Source organism: Patagioenas fasciata, chromosome 8 (assembly GCF_037038585.1).
Source record: "Patagioenas fasciata isolate bPatFas1 chromosome 8, bPatFas1.hap1, whole genome shotgun sequence".
NCBI classification, from domain to species: domain Eukaryota; kingdom Metazoa; phylum Chordata; class Aves; order Columbiformes; family Columbidae; genus Patagioenas; species Patagioenas fasciata.
The window spans coordinates 28483895-28509828 of record NC_092527.1 but is presented as its reverse complement, the minus strand read 5'-3'; the positions used below and the strand labels follow the sequence as shown (position 1 = coordinate 28509828).

At 58.0% G+C, this 25934-nt stretch overlaps 1 protein-coding gene across 4 annotated transcripts in view; it reads right to left on the bottom strand.

Moving 5' to 3' along the window:
* Window positions 1-755: 755 nt before the first annotated feature.
* The window catches only part of KCNIP2 (potassium voltage-gated channel interacting protein 2), a 45753-nt gene continuing 20574 nt past the window's right edge, over window positions 756-25934 (bottom strand). Inside the window, exons 1-9 of one of the 4 annotated variants that reach the window (XM_071812080.1) lie at window positions 17979-18252; window positions 6620-6715; window positions 5327-5451; window positions 4855-4924; window positions 4680-4750; window positions 4037-4144; window positions 3577-3681; window positions 3239-3301; window positions 756-2906 (exon numbers count right to left, since the gene is read on the bottom strand). In XM_071812080.1, the coding sequence (XP_071668181.1) occupies window positions 2859-2906; window positions 3239-3301; window positions 3577-3681; window positions 4037-4144; window positions 4680-4750; window positions 4855-4924; window positions 5327-5451; window positions 6620-6715; window positions 17979-18081 (789 nt within the window). In that variant the 5' untranslated portion in view covers window positions 18082-18252 and the 3' untranslated portion in view covers window positions 756-2858. Of the gene's footprint in view, window positions 2907-3238; window positions 3302-3576; window positions 3682-4036; window positions 4145-4679; window positions 4751-4854; window positions 4925-5326; window positions 5499-6615; window positions 6716-17978; window positions 18253-21545; window positions 21747-25934 lie in introns of those variants that run through there. The other 3 variants (XM_065843273.2, XM_071812078.1, XM_071812079.1) reach the window with 3 other exon arrangements.

Below are 25934 nucleotides of genomic sequence, written 5' to 3'. Positions count from 1 at the left end.
AAGTCCCTAGGGAATCAGAGGCTTTGGAAAGAGCAGACTTGCAGCTCTCCCAGCTGTACAATGAAAATTCCCCTCTATAGCAAGAGCTTAATTTTTTAATATGTTTTGGTCTCCAGGCAGCTCTTCGCATTGAGCTTTCAGTTCCTGGACCACAGACTGCACAATGCTAGAAGGTGTCATTGTCCCACATCAGGTCCATTAGGCTGTTGTTCTGCTGTTTTCTTACTTACCTGCATCTTTTTTCTTCAAGCCATTTTTCCCACTTCTCAAGGCTACACTTTTCTAATGATCAGTGAATACCTGTCTGTTCATGTCCCTAAGAAAAACCTCTTTCCAGTCCACACACCTTTCTTCAAGCTGGTAACCAAGTATCTTCCTGTTAGCTCAGCCTTAAATACCCCATCCTAAACAAGTGTCACCTGGTCCTAAGCTTGGGTTCACTCAGAAGCTCCCATGACAAGCTTGTAATACACCTGACAGCCCGACTCCTGAGAACAGATGTGCTTGGTATAACACCCCATTAGCCTAATGCCTACAGCTTCTTAGCAGGGAAAAAGCTGTATTTACAGGGCCATCAACAGCAAAGCCAGGTTCTTTGGTACCCAGCCCAGCCTACATCGTCCCCATGCAACCTCCCAGAGCACCCTGTACCTGCAGCACCCTGAAAAGGCTGCCAACCCTCTGCAGAGACCCCCGGCCCCTATCTCCTCTGCCCCCCACAGACACATGACAGAGGCAAAGATACAACAGTGGTGTGCATAGCGATTGTGGTTAAATTTTATTGTTATTTTTGTTTGTTTTAAACCCATATTATTGTTATAATACAAAATATACAGACTGGAGATGCCAAGCGGGTTGTGGGTCACCATGCCCCAGGGTGGGGGGGGGTCACACCATGCGACCTGCAGTGTGAGGGAGGAGGTGGCATCTGCTCTGCGTGGCAGGGGACAATGGATAACCCAGAGAACCTGGGTGTAGGGAGGACAGGGGAGAAAGAGGGGCAAGGGTCAGGATACCTGCCCTCCCACCTTTGGGAGACTGCAGGTGGGAGCTTGGCCACACGGCAAACCCAGGGACAGGACTGTGAGATGAACAATGTATTGAATGAACCTAAAAAACACATCATGTCTGCAAGGGCTGGACCGTGGGTGGTGACCCTGGGGAGCAGCCCTGTAGCTTTGGCTCATGGCCCTGGGAGGGGGTTTTTAATGGCTCTGACACCAGGGGCTCAGCCTGGGTCTGGGGCCTGGCCCAATACAAGTACTGGCCTTGCTCACCCCTCCCTTGTTGACCCCAGACACCACAGCTCAGGCCAGCCCTGATCACCCTTGGTTGCTAAGGATGCAGAGACTGCAGCAGCAGAGCTGGGGCTGCCCGCACAGGGTACATTCCCCATGCCTGTGGGATTGCACAGAGAGGCTTCAGGGGTTGGTACGGGGTCATCAGCCCATGAGCATCACTGCCCCAGCTAGGGCTTGGAAGGGTGTATGGGCAGGACAGGCCCGCCTACACACAGCCAGCTCCGAGGAGCTAATGGTGAAGACTGGGGAGCTCCAGGATGCTGGCTCCATCCCTGAGGTGTCCAGGCAGACTCTCACCCCAGGGCATGGCTGCACCAGGAGAAGAGGCTGAGCCCACCCCACCCCAGGATATCCCTCCAGCCTTCTGGTGGCACAGCACTGACTCCTGGCCAGCCCCAGCCTTGACTTTCTCCCTGAGGAGCTGCCAGCTCAGCTGTGTCCCCAGCACAGGGCTATGCCTGTGGGAACACCTCTGCCCCACTGATTGCTCCCCAGCCCCCGCGGTGGGCTGGGACAGGCCAGGGCACAGGAGCAGGGAAGGTCAGCAGAAAAGCCCCAGCAAGACCCTCCTACACTGCAAACAATGCCAGGAGCATGGCTGTGAGAACCAAGGGCCAGGGTGGACACCAGAGCCCAGCATGTCTCCATCTACCACATGTCCACATGTCCTGGCTGCCATGTCCTCAGGGAGGGGTGGTAAGGATGTCTCTCCATCAGAGCCTCAAAATGGGTCCCCAAGGTCCCCTGTATACCAGCACCCTGAACTCAAAGGACAGGGGCTGAGGTTGCAGCTCTCCCAAACCATTCTGGGCAGACCAGTGCCACAAGAAGGCACCTGAGGGTCTCTTCAGTCTCCCCTCTGCCCAGGTCAGGATGAGTCTCCTAGGTCCAAGTGGGGACCACCCAGATCAGGGGTGCTCCCCACAGCTCATGCAGTAATGACCCCCAAGTGATCATGGGGCTGCTTTCTCCTGTCACAGTCCCTCTGCCCACCCACGGGCTGGGCAAGGAGGGCAGCCAGCAGCTCATGGTCAATGTGCCAGACATGCTCCCCTTATCAGGCCACAGCTGGGGCAGGGGAGGAAGCCAAGCTGGTGGCATCCATTGCAAAACTTTATTGGTTTCTAGACAGCATTGCTGGAGGGTTTTGCCTGGAGCCAGTGCTGGGGGCTCCCAGGGTTGGGGAGGGCCAGGGATGGGGAAGCCATGGCTGCACAGGGTGCTCTGCATGGGGGGAAGCCTCTACCGCAAACCAAGGCTGCAGCTTCCCCACCAGGAACGGGTGCAGGGAGGTTTGTTCAGGCCAAACACTCGCTCTGTGCCAGCCGTGTTCACACCTCAACATCTGGGAGTACCTGCTTGGGAACCCCCGAGGAAGGTGGAGTTGGCCCAGGGGGAAGGGAAGATCCCAGTGCCAACCTCGTGCCCAGGAAGGGAAGCCCCTTCCTGCCAGGGCACCTGTGCAGCCGGTGGAGGGGAGGCTCAAAGGAAAAGTCAAGAGAGAAGCAGGTTCTGGGCCTGGTGGCAGGAGAGCTCAGCTGGAGGCAGGTCCAGGAACTAAATCACATTGTCAAAGAGCTGCATGGACCGCATGATGTTCTCATCCTGCAGGGAGGAGGTGGAAAGTGGGGGGGTTGGGTACAGAACAGCAATCTGGGCAGCTCTCCCCAAACCTCGCTTTACTATCATGGTATCTCTGACCTGTGGGACAAGAGCCCCAAGGATTACAGGTAGTTTCCAAGCCCTGCTGGGAGGCATGGCTCTCCCTATCTCAACAGGAATGCCAGCATAGATACAGTTCCCAAAGCCGAGCCCCAGCCTTGCCCTTGGGAGCCCTGCCATCCCCCCCTCTCTGCCAGGATGGAGATGAGGGGACAAAGATCCCCAAGGAACAGGGAGGTGTCCCAGCCCCAAAGCAGAGATGCTGGTGGCTTTACCTTCTGGCAGGACTCCAGGAACTCCTCGATTGTCACCACGCCATCCTTGTTTCGGTCCATTTTCTGCAGACAAGCACAGCAAGGGGGCTATAGCAAGGACAGCCCTGGGGAGAGGCCAGCACCCACTGCCTGGGTCCCACAGGAGCTGGACACAGTGTAGCCGTGCCCCAGCCAAAGCCAAATATCTAGCAGGACCAGGGTGGTCTTTTCGCTCCCTAGCTCCAGCATAGCCCTGCTTCATGCCCAGCATGGGGTGTTTTCTCCTGCACCACGCCTGGTTTTGGGCAGCCACTGGCTTTGTGCTGGAGCTCTGGTTCCCCAGGATGTGCTTGGCTCACCTGGAAGAAGTTCTCCACGTGCTCCCGGGGAGCTTCCTCCCGCATGGCTGGGTAGGTGTATTTGCCCATCATATCATAGATGGACTTCATGATGTCCAGCATTTCCTGGAGGGAAGGGGAGCATGGTTGCATGGTCAACATGGGGCTCTACCTCTGCCTTGTCCCCAACCCACACCTTTTTTGTGATGCTCCTGAAGGACCTGTAGGGTGCTCAGGTGTGTTCCTCCCAGCTCTGTGCACCGTGTAGGGCCATGTGTGTGCCTGCTTGTGTGATTGAGCCCCAAAGCAGCACACTTCTCATCTACCTTCCACCCCAGAGACCTGGCACCTCAGTGCCAGGGGGACAGGAGGGACCTGTTTGCAAAGCTGAGCTCAGCCAACACCCCCGTGTCCTGCCCTTGTCCCTGCCAGGCTCAGACCTGCACCGCCCCAGGGACCAGCCTGGAACCCCCCATCCCACCTCTTTGGTGATGCAACCATCTTTGTTCAGGTCGTAGAGGTTGAAGGCCCAGTTCAGGCGGTCATCAATGGTGCCCCGCAGGATGATGGACAGCCCAGACACAAAGTCCTGCAAGGATAGGCAAGGCAGGCAGACAGGAGTTACAGCCACAAAGGGTCTCACAGATGGCACAGCCCTGGTTGTCCCTCCCACAGAGGGGGAACTCAGCCCCAAAAAGGATGCGCCCCAGGGTTGGGCTGACAAGGAAAATGTTGAGTATGGAAAAGAGACGGGGAAAAATGATTGCTTGTCCTCAAACACGATCCACGTAAATCCCTTGGGACACAGCATGTAAGAGGACAACATGCACCGGGTCCTGCTGTTCAGCCAAAGCCTGGACAAGACCCAGCCGTGACTCTGCCTGCCAGTCTGGGTACCTAAAAGACACTAGCCAGAAAATACAGAAAACTTTTTTTGTTGCTTTTCAGTGTTTTTCCACTACCTCTGGGAATTTAATAAACTGCACCAGCCCCTGTGAAGGTCACCATCCATTTGTGACAGTCAGCAACACCACTCAGCCCAGCCCATGGTACCTGAAGGGATGTGTCCTCCCCACCCTGCTACCATCCCTCTTAGCCTGGCCCCCTCCTTGGTCTCTGCTCACCTCGAAGCTGACAGAGCCATCATGGTCAGTGTCGAAGGCATTGAAGAGGAAGGTGGCATACGTGCTGGAGTCTGGGGGGAGGCAGACAGTGTGAGGGTGGGTGCTGTGTGACCTCCTCGGCCCCACACAGACACCCATGCAGGGCATGGGGCTGGGGGTGGGGATAGGCACTCACCTCCCTGTGGGAAGAACTGTGAGTAGATCTGCTTGAAGTTTTCTTCATTGACAATGCCGCTTGGGCACTCCTGTCACAGCAAGACACAGCGTCACCTCCACATTGCAGAGAGGGGCTGACGACCCCACCTAAATCCCTGCAGCTCACTTTCCTCGCCCCCCAGCCCTGCACTGCCTGGTGGGGCAGCTGGTAAAGCTGCTTGGCACGTCTCCCTGATTTGGTGAGCTGCAGCCCTTGCTGGAGTGGCTCTGCAACCCAGGCACCCAAAGAGGTGCACCCAAGGGACAGAGCACAGGATCAAGCCTCCCCACTGAACTCCCTGCAGGTAAGATCAGGCTGCAGCCTGATATAAACTGAACTCCAAGGTCCCAAAAACCTTTGCAAACCCCGGACACCACTGGGTGCGAAGCACCCTTGAAGGTGGACATGGCAGCGGAGGGGGAACTAGCAAAGCTGGTTGAGGGATACTCACATTCTTGAAGCCCCGGTACAGGACCTGCAGTTCTTTGCGGGTGAACTTGGTCTGCTCCTGGAGCTGCTCCAGCCCCTCAGGGCGGTGGCAGACGGTGGAGAGCTCAAACTCATCCTCAACACTGTCTGCAAGGAACCCAGGGGAAGAGAGAACGGCTGAGGCCAGCACTGTCCTGCCCTGCCCTGCTTGGGGGCAAGAGAGGCACCTTGAGCAGCACACCCCATTCTCTGACACCTGCCCAGGGTGACACATTTTTGGGGTGCCCTGTTCAGCTGGAGTTGGGTCTATGCCAGCAGGAGACACTCAGAGACACCATGGGGACAAAACAGCAGCTCACACTGGGCAACAGCCCCCCCCGCCCCCAGCGTCTGGTACAGCTGAGGCTGAGCAGAAAGGGGGTGTGAAAACCCCCACAGTGCTCAGACCCCCCTTGTCTGCCCCTTCCCCACCCCCAGCACAGGCATCTGTGCTGTGAAGCTGAGAGCCTGGACATGTTGCAAGTGTGTGCTACACTAGTGCTTGTGTGGAGCAGGAGAGCTGTCCCCCAGAACCTCTATCCTTAGATATACCCCAGCCTTGTCCAGACCCCACCCTGCCCGCTGTGCCCCACCTTCATCAGTGGTTTCTCCCCATCATCTGCCAAGCTGCACAACCACTGCCCACAGCAGCCAGCACCCCCAGACCCCACTGCAACTAAGAGGGGCTGTGGCTCCATAGGAGGTTCCCCCGCCCTCTGTGGGGTGGATCAACCGCTGCCCCTCCATACTCACCTCTTCTCCTGGGGTGTCAGCTCGCACTGCAGGGCAGGGGCTGACCCCGGGCAGGGGCTTGGACTCACCAAGTGGCCAAGCATACCTGGTGGAGGGGGTCGTGGGGGCACTCTGGGCAGTTCTGTGTTCGCTCCCTTGCTCAGCCCTTTTTGCCCACCCCCATCACACCTCCATCTCCAAACCAACACTGAGCTTTATGCGAAAACCCACAGCCCTTAAACCAGTGCCAGGAGGGTCCCGCTGCCCCAAGCCAGCTCCAAAGAGGGTCTTGCTGCTGTGCATCCTGTGGGAGCCACTCCAGGGAGCTGGAGAGGGACAAAACCAGCCTGGAAGCACGTGAGGGCAGAGATGGGTGCAGAGCTCATCAGATTGGACCCCTTCACGGCAGGACTGATCTAATAGCCCCAAACCCAGGGCAGGAGAGTAGTGGAGGCATCCCCTTCCCATGGGCAGGGCCAGGGTGGAGGGCAGGCAGCAGCACCGCTGAGGACATACACACACAAAGGCAAGAAGAAGCACTTGCTTTCGCTGAGCGAGGGGATGGATTTGGGCCGGCAGCAGGGCAGCAGTTTGAGGAATCGCTGCTTCAGCGCTTTTTTAGTTTGGGCCGGCGGGTTGCCTGGAAGAAAGAAGGAGTCACCAAGCAGAAGAGTTAACAGAGCAGCGGTCCCTGGACCCGGCAGACAGCAGGGTTGGACACCCAGCACGGGGCAAGCAGGGTCAGGGGCAGGACATGCAGTGTGAGGCCAGACAAGCAGGAAGGCAAAGCCCAGCTCAGGCTTTGCTCAGCCTTTCTGCTTCATCTCAGGACAAACCCAGCACTGAAGTTTCCCTCCTTGGGAAGGACGGGAGTAGCAAGGGGCAACCCTGCTGGGCTATCCACAGCCAGCACCTCTGCACCCTCCCATTGGGGCATGTTTAGGTGCACTGGAGACACCCAGCAGCCCAGAGACCCAGGAGAAGGCAGGACTGGACTCTGCCCTGTAGTCTCAAGACCAAATACTTGCTCCCTGGGGACCCTTCCCTCCCTGTGGGGCTGTGCAGGGATGCAGGGCAGGATGGAGCCCAAGAAACAGCCTGCAGCTGAGCCAGGGCATTGCATCCTCCCTAGAGCTGGGGCCTGGGTTTGATCCTGCTGGCACCCACCAGCTGAATGCCAAGCGTGCACTGAACCCAGCCATGCAGCCCAGACTGCGACATGCACCCCCACCCCAGCATGGCACTGAGATCTGAGCCAGGGGACCCACTTAGAGACAGCCAGAAGGGGAATGGGGCTCAGGGTTTTGCCTTGGTCAGGCCACGGGGCTGGGTGAGGGGCTCCTCACATCAGCCTGGCCCATGGCCATCACTTCAAAGTGGCTCTGCATTAATAGCAGGTCCCCTCACTATACAAATGCCCCTGCCACCCCCTAATCCCCCATCCAGACCCCAATGGCTTTGCTCAGCCCCATCTCTCCCAGCTGGTACTGCCCCACAGCTGCAGACCCGCTCCCTCCCTTCCCGCAGGGCCCCGCAGTGCCTCAAGCCAGAAAACTCAGCGCAGGACTAATGCCACAGGCAGGGAGAGGAGGAAGAGGAGGGGATAAAGGTTGTGCTGGGCTCCAACCCCCAAAGGGAGGCAGACAGCAGTGTGGGGCACCCACGAGATGAAAGGTGCGAAGTCCCTTTAGGGCTCTGCTGACACCGCATTTGCTCCAAGTGCCCTAGACCTCTGCAAGCAGCAGGTCACGATGCCTACACATCCCAAGCCTTGTTTTTGGGGTTGTTCCTCTTGCCCTCTAGCAGATGTGGCTTCTCCAGCAGCTTTCTCAGCCTTGTGGGGCTACACCGAACCCCAGGTGCTGGGGAAATGGTGCTGTGTGGTACCCAGCTCCAGGATAGGCTTGTGGGTCTGCATCCAGCAGCCCCTGCTAGGCAGGTTGGTCCCCAAGTCCCCACAGGCAGGACTTGGGACCCTTTGAGCTTACACCAAGGCAGTAGAGGCTGGAGTAGGCAGCTCCATCACTTTTGGGTGACAGAGAACAGCTCCAGGAGGTTATTTTCCCAGCAGGACATCACACAAAGCCACTCAGAGAGGGCAAACTTGTCCCCAGGAAAGCAGTATCCACAGCAGGATGCCAGTGATGTGGAACCATGCACGAATGCACCCCCTGGCATTTGTCATGGGGTGACAGGGGCAAGGGTGAGGGCTAGGATCTTGGCACTGGCAGGACAGCACAGGCTGGCTCCGGTCTGCTCTGGGGTTGGCAGACAGGTGAGGAAAAAGAGGCCTTTTCCTTCCTAGAAGTGGGCATCAGTTGTGCATAAAACATTATTTTGCCCCAGCTACTTTTCTAGAGCTTTAATTTATAGAGTAAAAGGGAAATTGCACCTTTCAGCCTTTCAAGGATGCTCTGGGGCCAGGTCACTCTGGCAGAGCCAAGTTGTGGCAACAGACCTGGGAGGCAGAAGCAGCCCCTTTGCCCAGGGGGAAGCGACAGGGAGAGCACAGCGACACCCAATGCCAGGGTGATGGACAAGGGGAGGGAGCAGGGTGGGAAGGAAACCACGCAGCAAGAGAGATGCAACAGAGAGTAAACTGTGGTTGGACTCACAGGGGCAGCAGGTATAGGCACGTGCAGTAGGTCAGATCAGGTGCAAGTTACACTTTAGTTTGTTATAAAGAAGGAAAAAGAAAAAAACATAAAGAACATGGGCATTTTCTTAAGGAGGAAACTGAAGAGACCCCGACTCCAGGGGCCCCGGGGCAGGGGAGGGAACACGTTCAGCACATGCAGCTCAACAACAGGAGAGGGGTGATGGGGCTGATGTTTTGCTGTCCTGGCTTTGGTGCACCTGAGGGCTCTGCAGGGGAGGACGCACCATCCTCTTCCTGTCTCCAACATCCAAACTGTGATCAAGTCTGAGGACTCCCTGGGCTCCCCCTTGCTAGAAAACAGTTCTGCCCACAGATGGGGAGTGGAGCCTGGATGTGTGCTGCCCCACTGGGCACACAGGATGTCTATAGCACAAAGCCCTGTCCCTGCCATTGACAGCTCCTTTTCCAGATGTCGTTCTGCCCACCACCCCACAAGACCCACAAAGTGGCTGGGCACAAAATAAGCCAACAGAGGGGGCTGGCAGTGTTTTATCTGTGGCTGGAGGTCTGCTGGATTAAGTGACTTGTCACTTCCCATGCATCACTCCACAGCCCAGCGACGTTGAAACACATACACAAACCAAGCCTCAATCCTTGAGCAGCACCAAAAGGGGAAGGGATTTCCCATCCCCACGCTGTCAAAATGAATCCCAGAGGCTGCTGAACACTGGCTCTGCAGGGGCCCACAGCAGCAGATCCCTGAGCCCAACAGGGACCACCACTGGGACAGCCATGGACCACTTTGTATTGAGCCACCAGCAGCTGCTGTGTCCTTGGGGGCTGGATCCAGCCAGTGCCACCATGTTGGGGGCTTACATGCTGCTGGGTTGACACCCTCCCTTCTCAGGTAGGACTCAAGCCTGGGTGGCTCTGTGGTCTTCCCAGAGAGAAGGCAGCAGCTGGGGTCAGCCCAATGCATAACCGTGTCCCCACCCTTCCCACAGAGCCGCAGTCAGTAGCCTCCCAGTGACAACTGGCTGGGGAGACCAACCCACCCCCTTCCACAGCACCCTCCTGCTAGAAAAGACCCGACAATAACAAACCAACAGGCAGTGCCAAAACCTCATCCTCACTCTCAGTAATAATCCATCAGTAAATGTATAATCACGATGGGTTGAAGATGTGCATCCCATGGCAGCAAGACCCACCAGTGTCCCCAGCTCAGCACCTGAGCACGGCACCGTTCCAGCACATGAGCAGAGCACCAGCAGCCACAGGGTGGGTCATGCAGCTTCCACAGCCCCTGCTTTGCCACATGGGGCAACACTGGGTCAGTCGGAAAGTCAGGAGGAGCTGATACCCCAGGGATGATCTGCCCTGGCATGCTGCCCTAGGAGCAGGGCTGGGGTGGCAGAAGGCAGCTGGGTGAGGGAATCCTCTGCCGTTTCAGGTATCCTGGCTGGGGATCAGGATGGCAAACTCCAGCCAGAGTAAGGGGACAAACCAAAAGGGGCAGGGCAGGCCCAGAGCAGCATGGGAGAAGAGGTCAGCACTTCCCAGAACATGCTCTTTCCAGTAGAAGAGCCTCCATCCCCTTCCAGAGCATCACCTTTTCCTGGGAGACCAGAGGCATGTCCCCAAGCCCCGCCCAGGCCATGGCTCTGGATCCATCCAGGCAACAATGCTGAGCCCAGCTGCCCCTACAACCCGTGGCTCACCATCATCCTGTGCAGGGTCTACCAGCCCCCAGCTCTGCTTCCCCTCTACAGCACCCAGCTTCGGGCAGTGCCACCTCCCAGTCAGGGGGACCACAGCTCTACGGGGTCTGCAATGAAGGCTGGCAGGAGAAAGGGAGAGCGAGCCCCCCCAGCAGCCCCAGGGGGACAGAACGGGTCCCACCAGCAGCAGCTTTGCAAATGACCCTCATCAGTCAGTGGTGACAGAGCCAAGTGAAACCAGTGCCAAGGTGCCTGCAGCAGCTGCTGGGGCCAGACAGTCATCCATTAGGGGAAAGAAATCAGAGCTGGCATCTCCAGGGGCAGGACACAGAGAGTCCGTGTCCTGGGGTGGGACAGGGGCAGCCTCAGCCTGAACACCCAGATCCAGCAGGGCTGAAGGAGTTGGGAGCAGCAAAGCTGCTGAGACCTGCAGTTCATGGGAGAGCAGAGGCTCAGGGTCAGGATGTTCCCTGGTGCTAGAGAGTGGAGAGCAGCTGCACAACCCTCATGCTGAGCAGCCCCTGAAGGGAGATAGGGGCATGGGCTAGAAGGGGCCACAGAGCCAAGCAGGGCTCACAGCAGTGCTGTCCCCATTCCCACCCCAAGTCTGTGACAGTGCTCTCAGACAGCCTGGATGTGCCCAAAGGAGACGTTGGCAGAATAATAATTTCTCAGGCCACCCCATGTACAAAATGTTGTGAGCAGGGAACAGGACAGGACACAGGTTGCCAAGGGACAATGGAGCTCAGGGGCCCTCCAAGCTGAGCAGGTAAGGCTGAGGGACTGGGACAGCTGTGTGCATCACCCTGCCACAAAACTTTCATGCAGGGACGCATCCTGCCTTGTGTCCATCACCACCTCCATGGCAGGAACATCTCTGGCAGCAGGAACCAGCACATCTAAGGTGCTAGAGGAGCTACCCAAAAAATGCCTCAGCAGAGCAGCAGCTCCTCTTGGCTGCAGGCAGCATTTCCTGCAAGAGAGCTGGTGCTCTGCATACCCATCACCCAGATGCCATCTATACCTGCTGCAGTAAGGCATAGGAACAAAGCCTAGATATGCCTCTGTCACAGCCCAGCACAGTCCCAGGCATTTCAGGGACATCCTCCATCACAAGGGGGTTGAAAGCAAGCCCTGGGCACAGCAGCCTCCTCCTTTCTCTCTGCTCTGCTCCTCTGGTCACTCCTATCACATCCTCCCATCACACCTCCCATCTGAGACCTGGCTGCCCGAGGGGCTGCAATCTGCAACCCCTTCATCTTGCAGCACCTGCAGTGCCAGCCAGGAGGCAGATGGGATAGGGGCAAGCAAACCCCAAATTGCACTCATGCGGTCTGTTGGCAGCCCTTGTCTGAGCCAGGACTATCCATGGCACAGCCAAGAGATGCAGCTGAAGGAGACAAGGCAGAAGCACCATGCAGCTCTCTGCATTCTCACCATCACCAGGCACAACCAACAGGTCACACACCCCTCACTCCAGCATGTTTTGGATCCTCTTGTTTAACCACATCCAACCCTGTCCTCAGCACCCACCTGCCAATCCAGGGAACGCAGCAGCCACAGCAGCCCCTTTCTTCCCCAACCCTGGCACAGCTCCACAGGGTGGGCAAAGGGGACAGGGGCTCCAGCCTCTTTTATCCATGCTCTCCCCATAGCTGCCAATTCCCATGGCAGCAGGGAAAGCTTTCCACTGTGCGATGCCGTATCCCACATCCATCTTTCTTTGCCCCCAGCTCCCACTCCTCTCCCCAGCCCCAGCCCCAGCCGCCTGCAGCCCTCCATTATCGGACGAAGTCCAGCCCCCTGCACGCAAATACCACCAGACTGCAGTACCCCAGCTAGTCCCTAGTAACCACCACATCACTGCACGCCAGTGCCTCCAGATCCATATCCCCTACCCTAATGTTCACAAACACCCTAACTTCCTAGCATCATCTACCCCAACACCCCATATCCCAATGTCCACAGATATTCCCACCCTAACATCCCCATGCCCCTGCATCCCAGTGCCCTCCCAAGCATCCCAGCACTCCCAAATACCCTCAGACCTCCTAACTTTCCCAGCTCCCTACACCCCAATGCCACCAGACACCCTCTGACACCCTAATGCCCCCCAAATGCCCCAAAACACACAAATCCTTCCAAACCTCCCCCAAGCAACCCGCAGTGCCTGGGACAGGAGGTGAGGAACACCTCTACCACAACATCCCCATCTCATTGCAACCCCATCCCCATCCCTGTCCCACCTCCCCTGGCCAGGTCGATGATGCCCAGGGCATGGAGTAGCTTGAGGCTGGAGCAGAGCAGCAGGATGACGCCCACCGTTTGCAGCCCCTGCAGATCCCAGGGTGCCCCAGCAACTGACATCTCCCAGACACACAGCCCCAGCAGGCAGCTGGTCTGTCAGTGACAGACCCAGCAAGGGAGGAGAGGGGAGGGCAGGGGAGGAGAGACCTGCCTTGGCCCTCCCTCTTCCCGCCCCAGCACCCTCTGGGGTCCCTCAGGCTGCAGGGGAGGAGGGAGCCCATGTAGCTGCCCAAGGGACTTAGGGGTCAGTTCTCACCCCAGGGCACCTCTGCACCTACCTAGCCTGACACAGGCACCCCACAGCACTGGAAACCAAGGAGGGGTGCAGAGCTGGCAGCATTTGGTACGTAAAGGAGGCTCATCTGCTCCCAGCTCCCACCCCAACAGCAGCATGTGGTAGCACCATCCCTGGAGTCGAGCTGTGCGCAGGGACTCTCGAGCAGGGACCCTCATCCCAAACCACCAAACCTGTCCCCACCTTACGTGCACCCACAGCACAGCATGAGGAACTCCCTGCCTTGGAGCTCAGTCTTGTCTGCTGATCACCTCCACAGACACCTGCCACCCTTGCTTCTTCCCTCTTCCCCTCTTGGGGGACCATCTGCACCTCTCCACATCAGAAATCAGTCACAGCCGTGTGCAAGACGTGCATGTGGAGAAGCCACAGCTGGGAGCTGCCAGCCCTGGGTACCTTGCTTTCTGTTGGAGGAGAATGTACCCCACTACACTCCAGGGTGCTGCCTAGAGGGAGGGCAGCATGGTGGGGCAGCCAGCCAGAGTGGGGGGTCCCTGCAGCCCACCCAAAGCCCTGCCTTGTGGGCAGCAGGGCAGAAACCCCAGCCTGGCAGCAGGGGTTATTAGTTTCTTTGAGCCAGTTTTCTATGCATCTCTTGCCTAAAATCTGCTTCCAATGTGGCCACCCCCTACTCCAGCTGCACAGCAAGACCCTGGGCAGGCACCTGTGGGGAATGAGACATTTCCCTGCCTCCCTGGGAGGGGATGCTGCAGCCAAGTGTGGATAACACATGGGACCTCCTACTGCCTGAGCTCTGGTGACCACAATCCCACAAAGCCCTGGCCAAGGCATCTCTAGTCTCACCCGTGCCCAGTCCTGGGGTCCAATTTCTTGCAGGGGAGAGGTGAAGGAGACCCCATTGAGCTCTCACATCACCCTGTAGCCCAACACAGCCTGTGCTAGAGAGCCCCAGGCTGGCTGCAAGCCAGCCTCTCCCAGTGGACTCCCAGGCTTCATCCTCCACCAGCAGAGCAGGGCTGCAAAGAAGTGCTATCCCAACAGGCTCCCTCGCTCTCTGGCTTTATTGCTTTTTCTCCAGCTCGAGATTTTTTTCACCTCCCTGGGGCTGAGTGATCTCCTTGCCCCTCCATCCTCTAGCTCAGAGCCCATCTCAGGGGCAGGATTCAGCAGAGTGGGTCCCTGCTCTGTGTCCAGCTGGGTCCCCATGCTCCCCTCTCCGGGCACATCAGCAACGGAAAGAGTAAGCCGGGCCAAAGGGAACTGGGAGGGAAGCAATATGAAAAGTGATTAACACAAGGCCGGAGGGAGAATAGATTCAACAAGCTAATTACATCTAGCTGGGCTGAGCGGGACATGACACCATGCCATGGCAGAAACGGTGCGGTGCGTGCTGCAGGTGCTGTGGTCCTCGGGGAGCTCAGTGTTGTGAGAAGTGCCCTGTCCTGGCTGCAGCTGTGGGTGTCACAGCCAAGGCGACCCAGTGCCAAGTCCCCTTCTCCCGCAGCTTCACTGTATCCAGGCAGAGCAAGACAGTGCAGCCCATCCTGTGTCCACAGCAATGACCGGGGCTGATGTCCCTGAGTGTGGAGCATGTAGAAGATGCTCCACAGAGGAGAGCATAGGGGCCTCAGGAGACCTTCTCCAAGACCCCAGTGCTGGCAGGATGCAGCCCAGCTATGGTATGCCTCAGAGTATAAGGTTATGCCACAATCCAAACTCAGAGCCTGGCCATAGCTACTGTACATCTCTGGCCCTTGCCCTCCCACTTTGCAAGCTCTCATCATGAGTGGGCAGCTCTCTACTGATTCAGCTGCCAGACCCTCCCCAGCCCTCCAGCCAACTGAAAAACCTGTCAGCCTTTGGAAGAGGAAAGGCAAGGGTTAAACCCACTGCACATGGAGAAATCTCTGTTGCACCCCAACCCAGAAAACCCCAAACTTCAACCTGGAGCACTTGCAGCTGTCTCAAGATGGATTTCCATGCTCCAGGATCTACCCCACCTCCAGCCAGTTTGCATTGACCTCTCAGCTCTGCCAAACCTGCCAGGCTGGATGGTGCCCTGAGCCCAATTACCCCTGGCACTGTGCCCCAAACGGCTGGTCCCTCCTGCAGCCAAGACACCACACTCCTGCCAAAGTCGTTCTTGGAAAGCAGGAGGAAAGCAGGGCTTGGCACAGGGCTTCGCTCTCATTAGCACCATGGGGATGCTCATTTTATCCCCTTCCCAGTAGGACCATCACCCTGAGCTGGGCACCAGGAGGTGACCGTGCTTCCCACTCTGCATCCTCAGCTCTGGGGCAACAGCCCCAATGGAGAGGGCAGGGGCCCAGGTATCTCAGATTGGGGGCTCTCCAAGACACCCCCAATCCTGCCTGCCCCCTGTACAGACCCTGACCCAGCCAAGGCAGGGACAGCCCTCCCAGCCCCACACAGGCACTAATTATCCTGCCAATAGCAATCTGCAGCTTCATCTAATATTAATCTAAGGCTGAACTACACGGGTGGCTCTCCTGCCTTTTACCTCCCGCCCACCTCTTCTCCCAGCCAGGACCAATTGCTCCATGCTGAATTATTGATGCTGCACTTCAGGAGCCAAAATCAATAGCGTTTCTCTTTGCCTGCCCCCTTCCGAGCGCTTGGCTAAAGTGAGCTCTTGGCAGGGGGCTGGGAGCCCCCCGGGCAGTTCAGCAGCACATGTGCAGTTCTACCAGGAGATGTTCGGGGCTGAGGACAGGTGTGGTGGCACAGAGTAACAGTGGCATGACATGGTCCATCAGCAATTAACCAGCTGGTAAACAACACGCTCTGGCATCGATTGTCCCTGGAGCTCCTGGGGCACAATGCACCCATGGTAGATACTCCAGGGCTGCTGCTAGACAGCAGGTCTGGTTGTATGGGATCTGAGAGGGGACACTGCCAAAGGGACAGGGTGAGGGGGTGCAGACACCCAGTGCTCCCATTCAAACCCTTGCTCTAAGGAGGGCTAGGTCCCCCATGTCATCCCTCTCCCCTTCGTGGTCCCCCCAGAGGCAGATGAGGTCTCGCTGAAAGATGCTCCCACCAAACCCTTCCCCAGGGCTAGGGCATTTTTCTGGTCTCCTCTGGGGATGCCCCATCCCCAGCCCATCACCATGGAGGTACAACACCTCCTGGCACAACCCATCCCTGGGAGACTACCCGCATGGTCTTGGCAGGGAGACTGCCATAGGCAGGGGACAGGCAGGGGACCAGCAGTGATGGGGCAGGGAGAGCACAGAGTAGCAGCCGGGGCAGGGGGAGCACAGCAGGGAGTGTTGATGGCTCTGGAGTAGGTGCTAGGGCCCTGTGTCCATTTGCAGACCTGAGCCATTAGTGTACAGTTTCAGGCTCTTTGTGGTTTCTGGGCTGTCACTGCCAGCCCAGGAACAGCTGGTAAACAACCCCTGGAGGGGACTCAGCATTTCCCAGCACCAGACACTGGTGCTGGGGACCTTCCCCAGAGAGCAAAGTCTCCTACCTGCTGCCTCCTGAGCCGAGGAGGGGTGAGCCACAAACAGCATCCCAACATCCCTCCATCCCAACACAGAGCTGCATGCCTGCAGGACTCCATGTACAATGTCCATGGCTCAGTTCAACCTCAGACAATTTCTGCCCCTTGAGCAACATGTTTTCCTCTCCTCTGAGCACCTTTTGGTGATGGAAGCAATTAGTGCCAATCCAGGACACCTGGGTCCCACTCACACCACCGCTGCTAAGGCAAATTTCCACCGAGGTCAGAGGGACCCCACAGCTCCTCAGCATGGGGATGCAGCAGTAGAGCAGGGCAGGCTGTGCCTCCCTATGCTGCACAGTGACACCATGTCCTCCTGGGGATGAGAGCGGACTGGCAGCAAGTCCTGTCCTTTGTGGGAGACAGGCATACCACTGTCCATCTCAGTCCTCTCTGGAGCAGTACCAGCTGATGGGGACAAGGCGGGACACAGGACACCCCACCTTCAGCCTCCTGTTCTGGCCCAGGTCAGAGCAAAGTCACTTGCAGGGAGACAAGGAATGTGCCCCAGGGGACAGAGGAGCATACACCAGGCAAGGAGCAGCCACACAGGCCAGAGGGTGGCCCCTACCTTATTCTGCACCCCTCAGCAAGGTGGCTGCAGGGGCTGGGGGGCTCTCTGCCTCCTCCCTCTCCACCACGGCTGGGAAACAGTGTGCTGCAGATCACCCAAAATCGATGCCAATGACTTTGGTCCACAGCTTCAGGCAGCTGCACGGGGAAGCAAAAGCACAGGGAAGGGGGGAAAACATGGTCTGGGGCAGACACTTCCCCCAAATTACCAGCAGAACCAGGGAGGTTGGGGGTCCAATCTGGGCACAGTCAGAGTGGTCCTCCTGGAGCTCACAGGCAAGATGCCTGGCAGTTAGCTCAGCCCCTGCCTCAGTTTCCCTCTTGGCATGATCCACCTAGGAACACTGCCACTGGAGCACAGGGATAAAGCAAGCAGTTAAGCAGCAATGAAAACTTCCACCCACCATGCTTTCCTGTCCTGCAAGCAGGTTTGCAGGGCCAGAGGGGCGCACTGGGAAAAGCAGGGGTGCAGCAGGGACCCATCTGCACAGTCCTGACTGCTGGTGCTGAGTCTGACAGCTCACATTTGTGCTATTCAGGATGAGGTGACCACAGACCCTGGGGACACCTTGCTCCTGTAGAGGTGCTGGAAAACACCCCCATGCCCACTTGCACATTCACACACAGTCCCGATCCATGGCACTCCAGCACACACCAAAGTCACCACTGTGCAGCAGACACCCTGCCAGCCCTGTCCCCTCCCCATGTCCCCAGCCACTGCGACCTTGCACGGAGCAGGCAGGACACCCCACACCTCACACCAGAATCTCCCTGCTTGCTCCTATGAGCAGCAGATGGACACCATATCCCAGGACGCTCCTGTGGATGCAGCACCCTCAGAGCATCTTTGAGGGCAGCTCTGGACACCCACCGGCTGTCCCCCACGTTCCCAGAGGAGCCAGCACCACCCACACCTGTTACCTTCCAAGGACACGGGCTCGAAGAGGCCAAATTGCTCCAGCACCTTGACGAAGAGGACCAAGACCACCAGCACTGCGATCATTTCAAGGCCTTCCAGGTTCATGGTGGAGGTGTTTCATGGCCCTACACCGTCCCACCCCGTCCCCACCTCCGTAATGGAACTCACTCACCCTAGCACCACGGCTGCTGGACCACGCATCCCTAGAGACTCCTGCCACTCTCAGCTGTCACCCCCGCTACTCAAAGGCACCCACCATCAGCTGTGGGTGAGCAAGGGTTCAGCGTGGGGCTGTGGCAGGTGGCGCGGGGAGCCACAAGCCGAGAGCCCAGGCAGATCAGGGCCGTGCCTGTGAGTGAGAGCAGAGAGAGGCCAAGCGGGGGGAGGTGTGGGGGGTGACAGTGATGTTGGGGCCAGGGGCGGAAGGAGGCATGCCCTCCCGTTCCAATGACACCACCTCCATCGATTTGCTTAATGCAGTTGCTAAGGAAACGGGCCACAGATATTAAAAGGCACTCAGTTCCCAGGGGCGGACATGGGGAGGGACAGGACGCTGGGCACTGGCTAAACATCCAGGGTGGCAATGACTCAGACTTGTCCTCTGTACCCCACACAACTGCTGGCCCCATGGGCACCAGCATGGTTGAGCAACCCAAGGTCTCCGCAACTGTGTCCTGGGGTGGGTTTGGGGCAACATGTCCAGCTGCCCCATTTTCAAGCAGGCAGATGGGTCCAGCCGTCTCACTAGGAGAGCCAAGGGGAGATAGGGAGCAGGGCTTGGGGAACAGGCGTGGAAAGGGGGCTGTGATGTAGGATGCCTGAGACGCTGCCAGACACACAGGCAGCACAGCAATGGGCAGGAGAGAAGGGGACACAGGGGCTGGGGACCCAGCAGGACCAAGGGACCCAGCCAAGGTCAAGCAGTAACTGGAGGCAGAGGGCGAACCCAGGCGTCTATGTGCCTGGAGCACACACAAGCACAGCTATATTTAGCTCCTACACTTTTTTTTTTTTCAATAGAATTCCAGCCCTTGCCTGACTGCTCAATCACAAGCCACAGGGACCACCAGGTGGCCAGGTGCCTGCCAGTCCCTGCCCCATCACCAGGGCTCAGAACCTCTTGGGGTGCACAGCTTCCCTTGAGGATGCTGCTGGCACTGCCCGTCCCCAGGTGGATGAGTCCCACATGAGACATGATGCAAAACCACTCATAACTCCAGCACTAGTGTGGCAGCCAGGCAGCTGGGCTGCCCCCATGCAACTGCTGCTCCCCATCCCACTTTGTGTCCCCAGAAACAAGGCCAGCTGCCCCAGGAGCAGGTGGGGTGGCCATGCCCAGGCTAAGGGGCAGATCCTCTGCCCTGCTCTAGGGTTCTCCTACACCCACAAAGGGCCCTGCAGATGGGATGAAGGCAAAAAAGTCCCTCTTCCTCTCTGTTGTCATTGTACGGGGAGAAAATGTTGCACCAGGGGAGGAAACATCACCCAGGAACACCTGCCAGGAGGAAGGGGATGGCTGAGGTGCTGGCTGATGCTGGCAAGAGCTCCCAGAAGGGCTGTCCCAAACCAACACCCCCAGGCCCTGAACCCCCACCCAGGGCCCCATTCCCAGCCCAAGAGGTTGCAGGTTTGTCCCCTGGTAGGGGACAGAGAGGGTGGTGGCTCAGTCCCAGGTCATGGGATGGTCAGGCCATCTAGCGGCTCTGTGCCACCAGGCTTGGCATCTCCTGCCTGCCTGGGGTGTGTTCCCAGAGCTCTGATGCCAGCAGAAGATGCCAGTGATGCATCAGAAGGAGCCTGATAAGAGAGATGAAAGTCCTCCCTGGGGAAACATCCTTCAGCCTGGAAGTTTTCAGACCTGGCATTTCCCTTTCTTGTAAAGAGGCACGTTTCCAGGCACTAAGCCTGGATGTCACCTGGCTGGTTCCCAGCTTCGCCCCTGCCCTGACCTAGTCTGTTTGGGGACAGGGTGGCAGAGACTTATTGCACTCCTGGAGGAAGTTTCTCCCTGTCACCAACTGCGTTTTTAAAGCCATTTTTCTTGCCGAGCCTTGGTTGTAATCTATCCTCTCTCTGAGCCTTCAACTGCTCCCAGGGCTGATGCCTGTCCCACACAACAGAGGGATACTTATGCAACCTAATTTTGGCCAGAAACAGCCATAGAGAAGCCCTTCCAGCCTGAGCCAGGACTTGTCCCAACAAATACAGTTTTGGGGCAGCTCCTCTGCAAAGCAAACCTACTCAGCCCACGTGAGCGGACTGTCCTCAGCCCCCCACGCACCTCCACTGGCATTGTGGGATGCTGGGGATGAAGGGCAGTGGCAGGTCAGCCACAGAGTGACAGACAGCATCCCCGCCTGCCCTTGTGTCTGTCCCGTCCCAGCCAGCCAAGCAGCAATAAATCACCTGCCAGCCACCATGTCAGGATTAGTCATTTCCACACTGAAGCTGTTAATAAAAGCTCTCCACTGTTCACTGCCAGCATGACAGAGGATCCCACCAGGGTCGGTACAGGCACCTGCTGCCAGTCCCGCATCCAAGTGCCACACACTGTGCCAGAGCCCAGCTCCCAGTACCCCCAAACTCACCAGGGTTGCTTGCCCAGAGGCAGATCCAGATAGGCTGGGGGTGCCAGGGGACCACCCCCTCAGCTCACCCTGTTCCCCAGGGACGCTCCTCCATCTGGAGCTGCCCCCAGGATGGAGGAGACATGTGGGACCACATGTGGGGCTTTGCCCATGGAGTTAGATGTGCAGTCACCTGCAAGGGGTGCTCAAATGGCCATCCAGAGCATATGCACCCCACCAGAAGTAGGACAGGGCTTCGCCTCCCACCCCACCAAGGGCCGTGGCTCCCAGGGGTGGCTCCTTGCCCCTGCAGCCAGTCAGAATTTGGCCATACCACGGGAAGAGCCATGAGGCTCTGGCTGAGGCATGACAGAGACGTCACACAGATGGAGGGAGAAACGCATGCTCCAGGCAGTAGAGGCCCTGCACATCCCCAGACATGTAGCACTGGTGCCACCCCTCCTGCCTTGCTCCTTGACTTGTGGGTCTCACCTCGCAAAGCCTCTGGCACACACATTCCACTGCAGTGGGGCTTGGAGGGAACTTTACCAGGGAAACAGGAACCCAGGCACATCCCAGAGCTCCTCAACACACCAGCTGAGAAGCAAAGATGTAGGTCATGTCCAAAGGGACTGATAGCCCCCAAATGCAAGTTGAGGCACCAGCATCGGCACCAGGCACCCCTCACAGAGCAGGAGGCACCAGGGAGCCTGTCTGCATCTCCATCCCACAGCGAGGGGCAGTGGTACCCAGACACCAGCAGAGCCGGCTGCCCCTGGAGCAGCCCTGCCACCAGCCTCTCTCACACTGCAGAGCAGGACCAAGGCCAGGAGGAACAAATAAAATGACAGAGGAGGACACCGAAGTGCTCCAGAGAGGCAGAGGGGCATCCCCAATACCCTTCTTCCACAACAAATGCCTCGCTCACCTTGCCACCTGGCATGTGGAAGGAGATAGGACGAGTCAGCATCACCCTGTCCCCCCATGTCCCCAACCCCATACCTTCAATGCCGCTGATGATTTTGAAGCAGCGGGTGGTGAACCAATAGGAGATGAGGAGGAGGATGGCTATCAGGGAGGCATAGAGCAGGCTGTCGTTGTGCAGGGATGTCCTCTCCATGGCTCCATCCCCTGTGCCTGCTTGTGCCCCCTACCCAGCCCTGCTGTGCAATCTGGGGCAGCCCTGTCCCAGCAGCCCTTCTGCCGGAGGAGCTGGCCACCCCAGGCAGGGAGGCGGGGGGCTGCACGGGCAGGCAGGCAGGTAATTGGGAGCAGCGTGTGAGAGCCAGGCTCCCAAACCAATTACCTTAATTGTGCTCAGGCAGCACATGGCAAACAGTTAAAAATAACCCTCCCGGCCCGGGGGAAAGTGCCACCATCAGCCAGGAGAAGGGAGCATGGGCCAGAGAACAGATGGGGCTCATTACACATGTGGCTGTGTCTCCATGCCACAGGGTCAGCAAGGCATTGCTGTAGCCCAACAGCTGCTCTGAGTTCACTGATGACCCCAGAACCCTCAGGGCTGAGCCCCTTGCTGCCAGCCTGCAGGAGGAGCTGCGAGTCCTGGAAATGGGGCTCCCCAGGGAATGATGCCGCAGTCTGGTACTGGTGAGTGCCAGAATCTCCACTGAGATGCCTGTGCCGATATTGGCTCCAGACACTGGGACCTGAAGGAAGGTAGATCTGCATCGCAGCTGGCCCAGAGACCTGGGTCTAGCCGAGGGGTGCTGGCATCCCATCCCCTGCACCCCAGCAGCACCTTCCCAGCAATGCCTGGGATTAGCATCTGCTTTTCTCGGCTTGGAGTCAGAGCCAACCAGCCTTGTTCCTGCTCTGTGATGCCAGGCACACTTGGGCAGTGTCACTGTGCATTTTGGCACACTCACTCCCAGACCCCAAACCCCACGGGATTAGCTGCACCCATGCCTGAGACACCTCCAGTCTCTGGACCACGCTCAGCCCCATCAGCTGCCCCACAGGACACGTGACTGCGGAAGATGCTGGACCCAAGTGTTCCACCCCCACAGCTCTTTGCATACAAGACATCCCATCCGCACCCCTGCAGCTACAGCCAGGGGACATGGCCACCCAAGTGTGGGGTGAGGAGCACAATGTTGCCCCAGCCATGCCACTTTCAAGGCACAGAACCCAGGTGTCCGGGTCCATCCCCAACTTCCTTCTCTCTCCCTCAAGACGAGCTGCTCCAAGCATCTACAGGGGACACAGAACAGAGTAACAGAGTGGCCCCAGCATGTGCCCATGGCTCAGTGCTGGGGAGGGAGGTAGGCCCTGTAATGCTGCCCCAGGCACAGCTGTGCCAGGATGGGCAGCCCAGGCTGGCATTGAGTCTATGCTGCCTGTCCTCCTTTGGGCTGTGACAATAACAGCTGTGAAGCATCCCCTGCCCCGGCTCTTGCTGCCAGTAGCACATCCCTACCATGCGGCTAAAATTAACCACCCCAGCAGCCACCCACCGTGTATAAATAGAAGTGCCCAGGAGCAGGGTTTCTTGCCCAGAAAGCAGCTCCATGTGCACAGCACACCGTGGGCACACACAGGGCAACACCTAGAACCATCAGGTAGCCAGTTACTGTCCCCATCCTCCCAGCACTGCCAGTAGTTGGGCACAGGGGACTGTCTTGCTGCAGGGCAGGAGCAGACAGTAAGGGAATGGGGCAGTCACCCATTGCCAAGCGACCTGTCTTTTCAGAAGGGGACCACACACCTTGAACCAGGTTCTGCCCTGCTTGGGAGCCATCCCTGTGGCTAGCCCTAGGGTACTCCTAGCCCAGTGCCACAGGGTGCTAGGGCACTACCCCTCCAAAATGTGCCAGGGGACAAAGTGGGCCACAAGAGAGGCAATGGCCCCTGGGCACAGCTGGGCAGCAGCTGCCCAGGTCCCTTGGATGCCAAGGAGACCAGTCTGATGGATAGGAGCCTGCCTTTTTTTTTTTTTTTTTGGTTCTCGGGGCCATCATCCATTAGGGAGAGTTAAATTTAGGTTACAGCTGATCCCTTATTACCTCGCTGCTAATCAGAGCGCGAGCAGATTATTAATAAGCACATTAAAATATTGGTGAAATGCTATTTTTGGGAAGTGAAGTCACAGTTTTAATCTGGTTAATTGATTGAATCATTTCTCTTTTTCCCCATCAGCGACCCGTCCTTGGCTGGCTCCCCAGGGCACCCAGCTGGGAGGGCACCCCACCCAGGGCCTGCCTGGTTGAGTACCCAGTACCCTCTGTGGTGAGCTCTTGTGGGACCTCCTTCACCTATGCAGAGAGGGAAGAGGGGCTCATTGTCCCCCAAAAGGGGACAATGGGGAGAACAGCAGCTGGAGGGGGGACAGCATTCTGGTGACCCATGTGCTACATGGACCAGTGCAGGGGCTTGGGAGGAGGGGATGCTGCAGAGAGGACAAGGCTGTGCAAGCTCCACATCCCACTCCCAATCCTGAGCTCAGATCCTTAGTGGGGAACAGAGCTGCACAGCTCTGGGTTTTGCCCCACTTTGTTTTTTCCCAGAGCCTGGGAGGACACCAAGAAGAGAGTGAGCAGTAGTAACCAGTGCCCCACTGTCAGCCATGCCCTCTGCTCCCATCCATGCCCCAAGCACACCCAGTAGGGCTGCAGGGACAGTATGGGCCTGAGCCCTTGGGGCCACTCAGCACCATACACAACCAGCCTGGAGGCCCATTGCTGGCGGACACCCACTACAGACCCAGCCCCAGAGTGCCCAGCTGCAAAGCCCAGGGCACCAGGACAAGGACCTGCAGGACATCCTTGCAGGTGGTGGGGAAGGGAGCAACCCAAGGTCTCCTTCCCACTCTACTTCATCACCTGCAGCTCTGTCCCACGCACCTGGGGCTGGACTCAGCTAACTCATCCTCTGTCCCCTCCACACTGGGCTGGTTGGCTGGTGCCCAATGCAGCCAACTAGAAGCAACAGAACCGGCACTGCCTGCAGGCACACCCACCCTCCGGAGCTCGTCACACCGCTCAACCAGGCCCATGCTTACTCTGGTACCTCTTCCCCTACTGCCACATTGTGGGCTGGTGTGGAGCCCTGAAGGGCCCATGGAGCTGCAAAGTGATGGGAAATGCCTGTGGGGAGGCTTTCCTGGGGCCAAGCAACTCTCCATTACAGGGCTCAGGTTTCCATGGGCAGGGAGGTGACATGGCAGCCTGGTATGGTTCGCAGGGTAGATACTGCTCCCATGTCCCAGCCCCCAGTGCTGCACCAAGAGGTGTCCAGGGTGCCCCCCCAGGGGTGGGCACAGGCTGAGGAGACCTAGGGGACAGGGAAGATGATAGACCCTGGGAGGGTTTTTCTAGGCAGGCTGGGTCCTGGCAAAGGCAGTGCAAATCCCAGCCCTGCTCCAAGGCATGACACTGCCACATTGTCCCTGCTGCTCCTGGCATGACATGTCCCTCCCCAGCACCATTGTGGCCCAGAGCAGCAGCCTGGAGGTTCCTGGCAGGGCCAGGCCATAGGGAGGGCAACCTGCCCCCAGCAGAGGGGCATGGGTACAGGGACAGGAACTCGTCACCCATGGTCCCAGCTCACACAGGTACATGATGACCACCCCGAGATGTGCCCATTGGGGTCAGGAGGTGGCTCTAGGCTCACACCCAGGAGAGCAGGTCCTGGCCAGCTGGCTGGGCTGTGCAAGTGCTGGCAGGGGGATGCACATCCTGCCATGGCTGTACCAGCAAAACAGGGGGCACACAGTACACAGCTCTGTCCTCAGGACCAGGCAGCATCCCAGGATGCTAGCACGGGTGGATAAAGGCACCAGGGTGTGTCTCTGTCCCAGCCCATGGGCACACCCAGGGCTGCCCTGGCTGGCTGGATCAATTGAGGGCACAGCCCTGGTCCTGGAGGCAGCAGATGCCTGGTATGGCAGGAGAGGGTCAGACCAGCTGTAGTTTATTTCCACAGTAGATTTCTCATTGCACCAGTCCCCTATTCAAATAAAACATTCCTGTCACCCCAGGTCCACAGGGGATCTTCAGGGTCTCTTGTTGCCTCCCATTAGCATCTTCAGCTTTGTCCCCCACAGAGCCTAGTGCAACCTCTCCACTTGGGGCTGAATAGCTCAGCACCACTCAGCACCTAAACAGCATTTCCCCCTCTCCCCAAATAACTCCACAAAAACCAACCAGACAAAAACCCCTGCCCATGGAACAGAGCCCCCATGCCTCCTAGGGAGGCACCTACCTGGGGAGAGGGTCCCGGTGACAAACTGATAGAAGAAGCGAATCACCCGGCCCAGCTGTCTCTTGCAGCGCTGCTGGCAGTGGCTCATGGCTCCAGCTCACAGCGCTGGGGAGGGACCCAAACGCCCCCCTCCCAGCCGGCAAACAGTCCCTCAGCTCCTCCGAGCAGCAG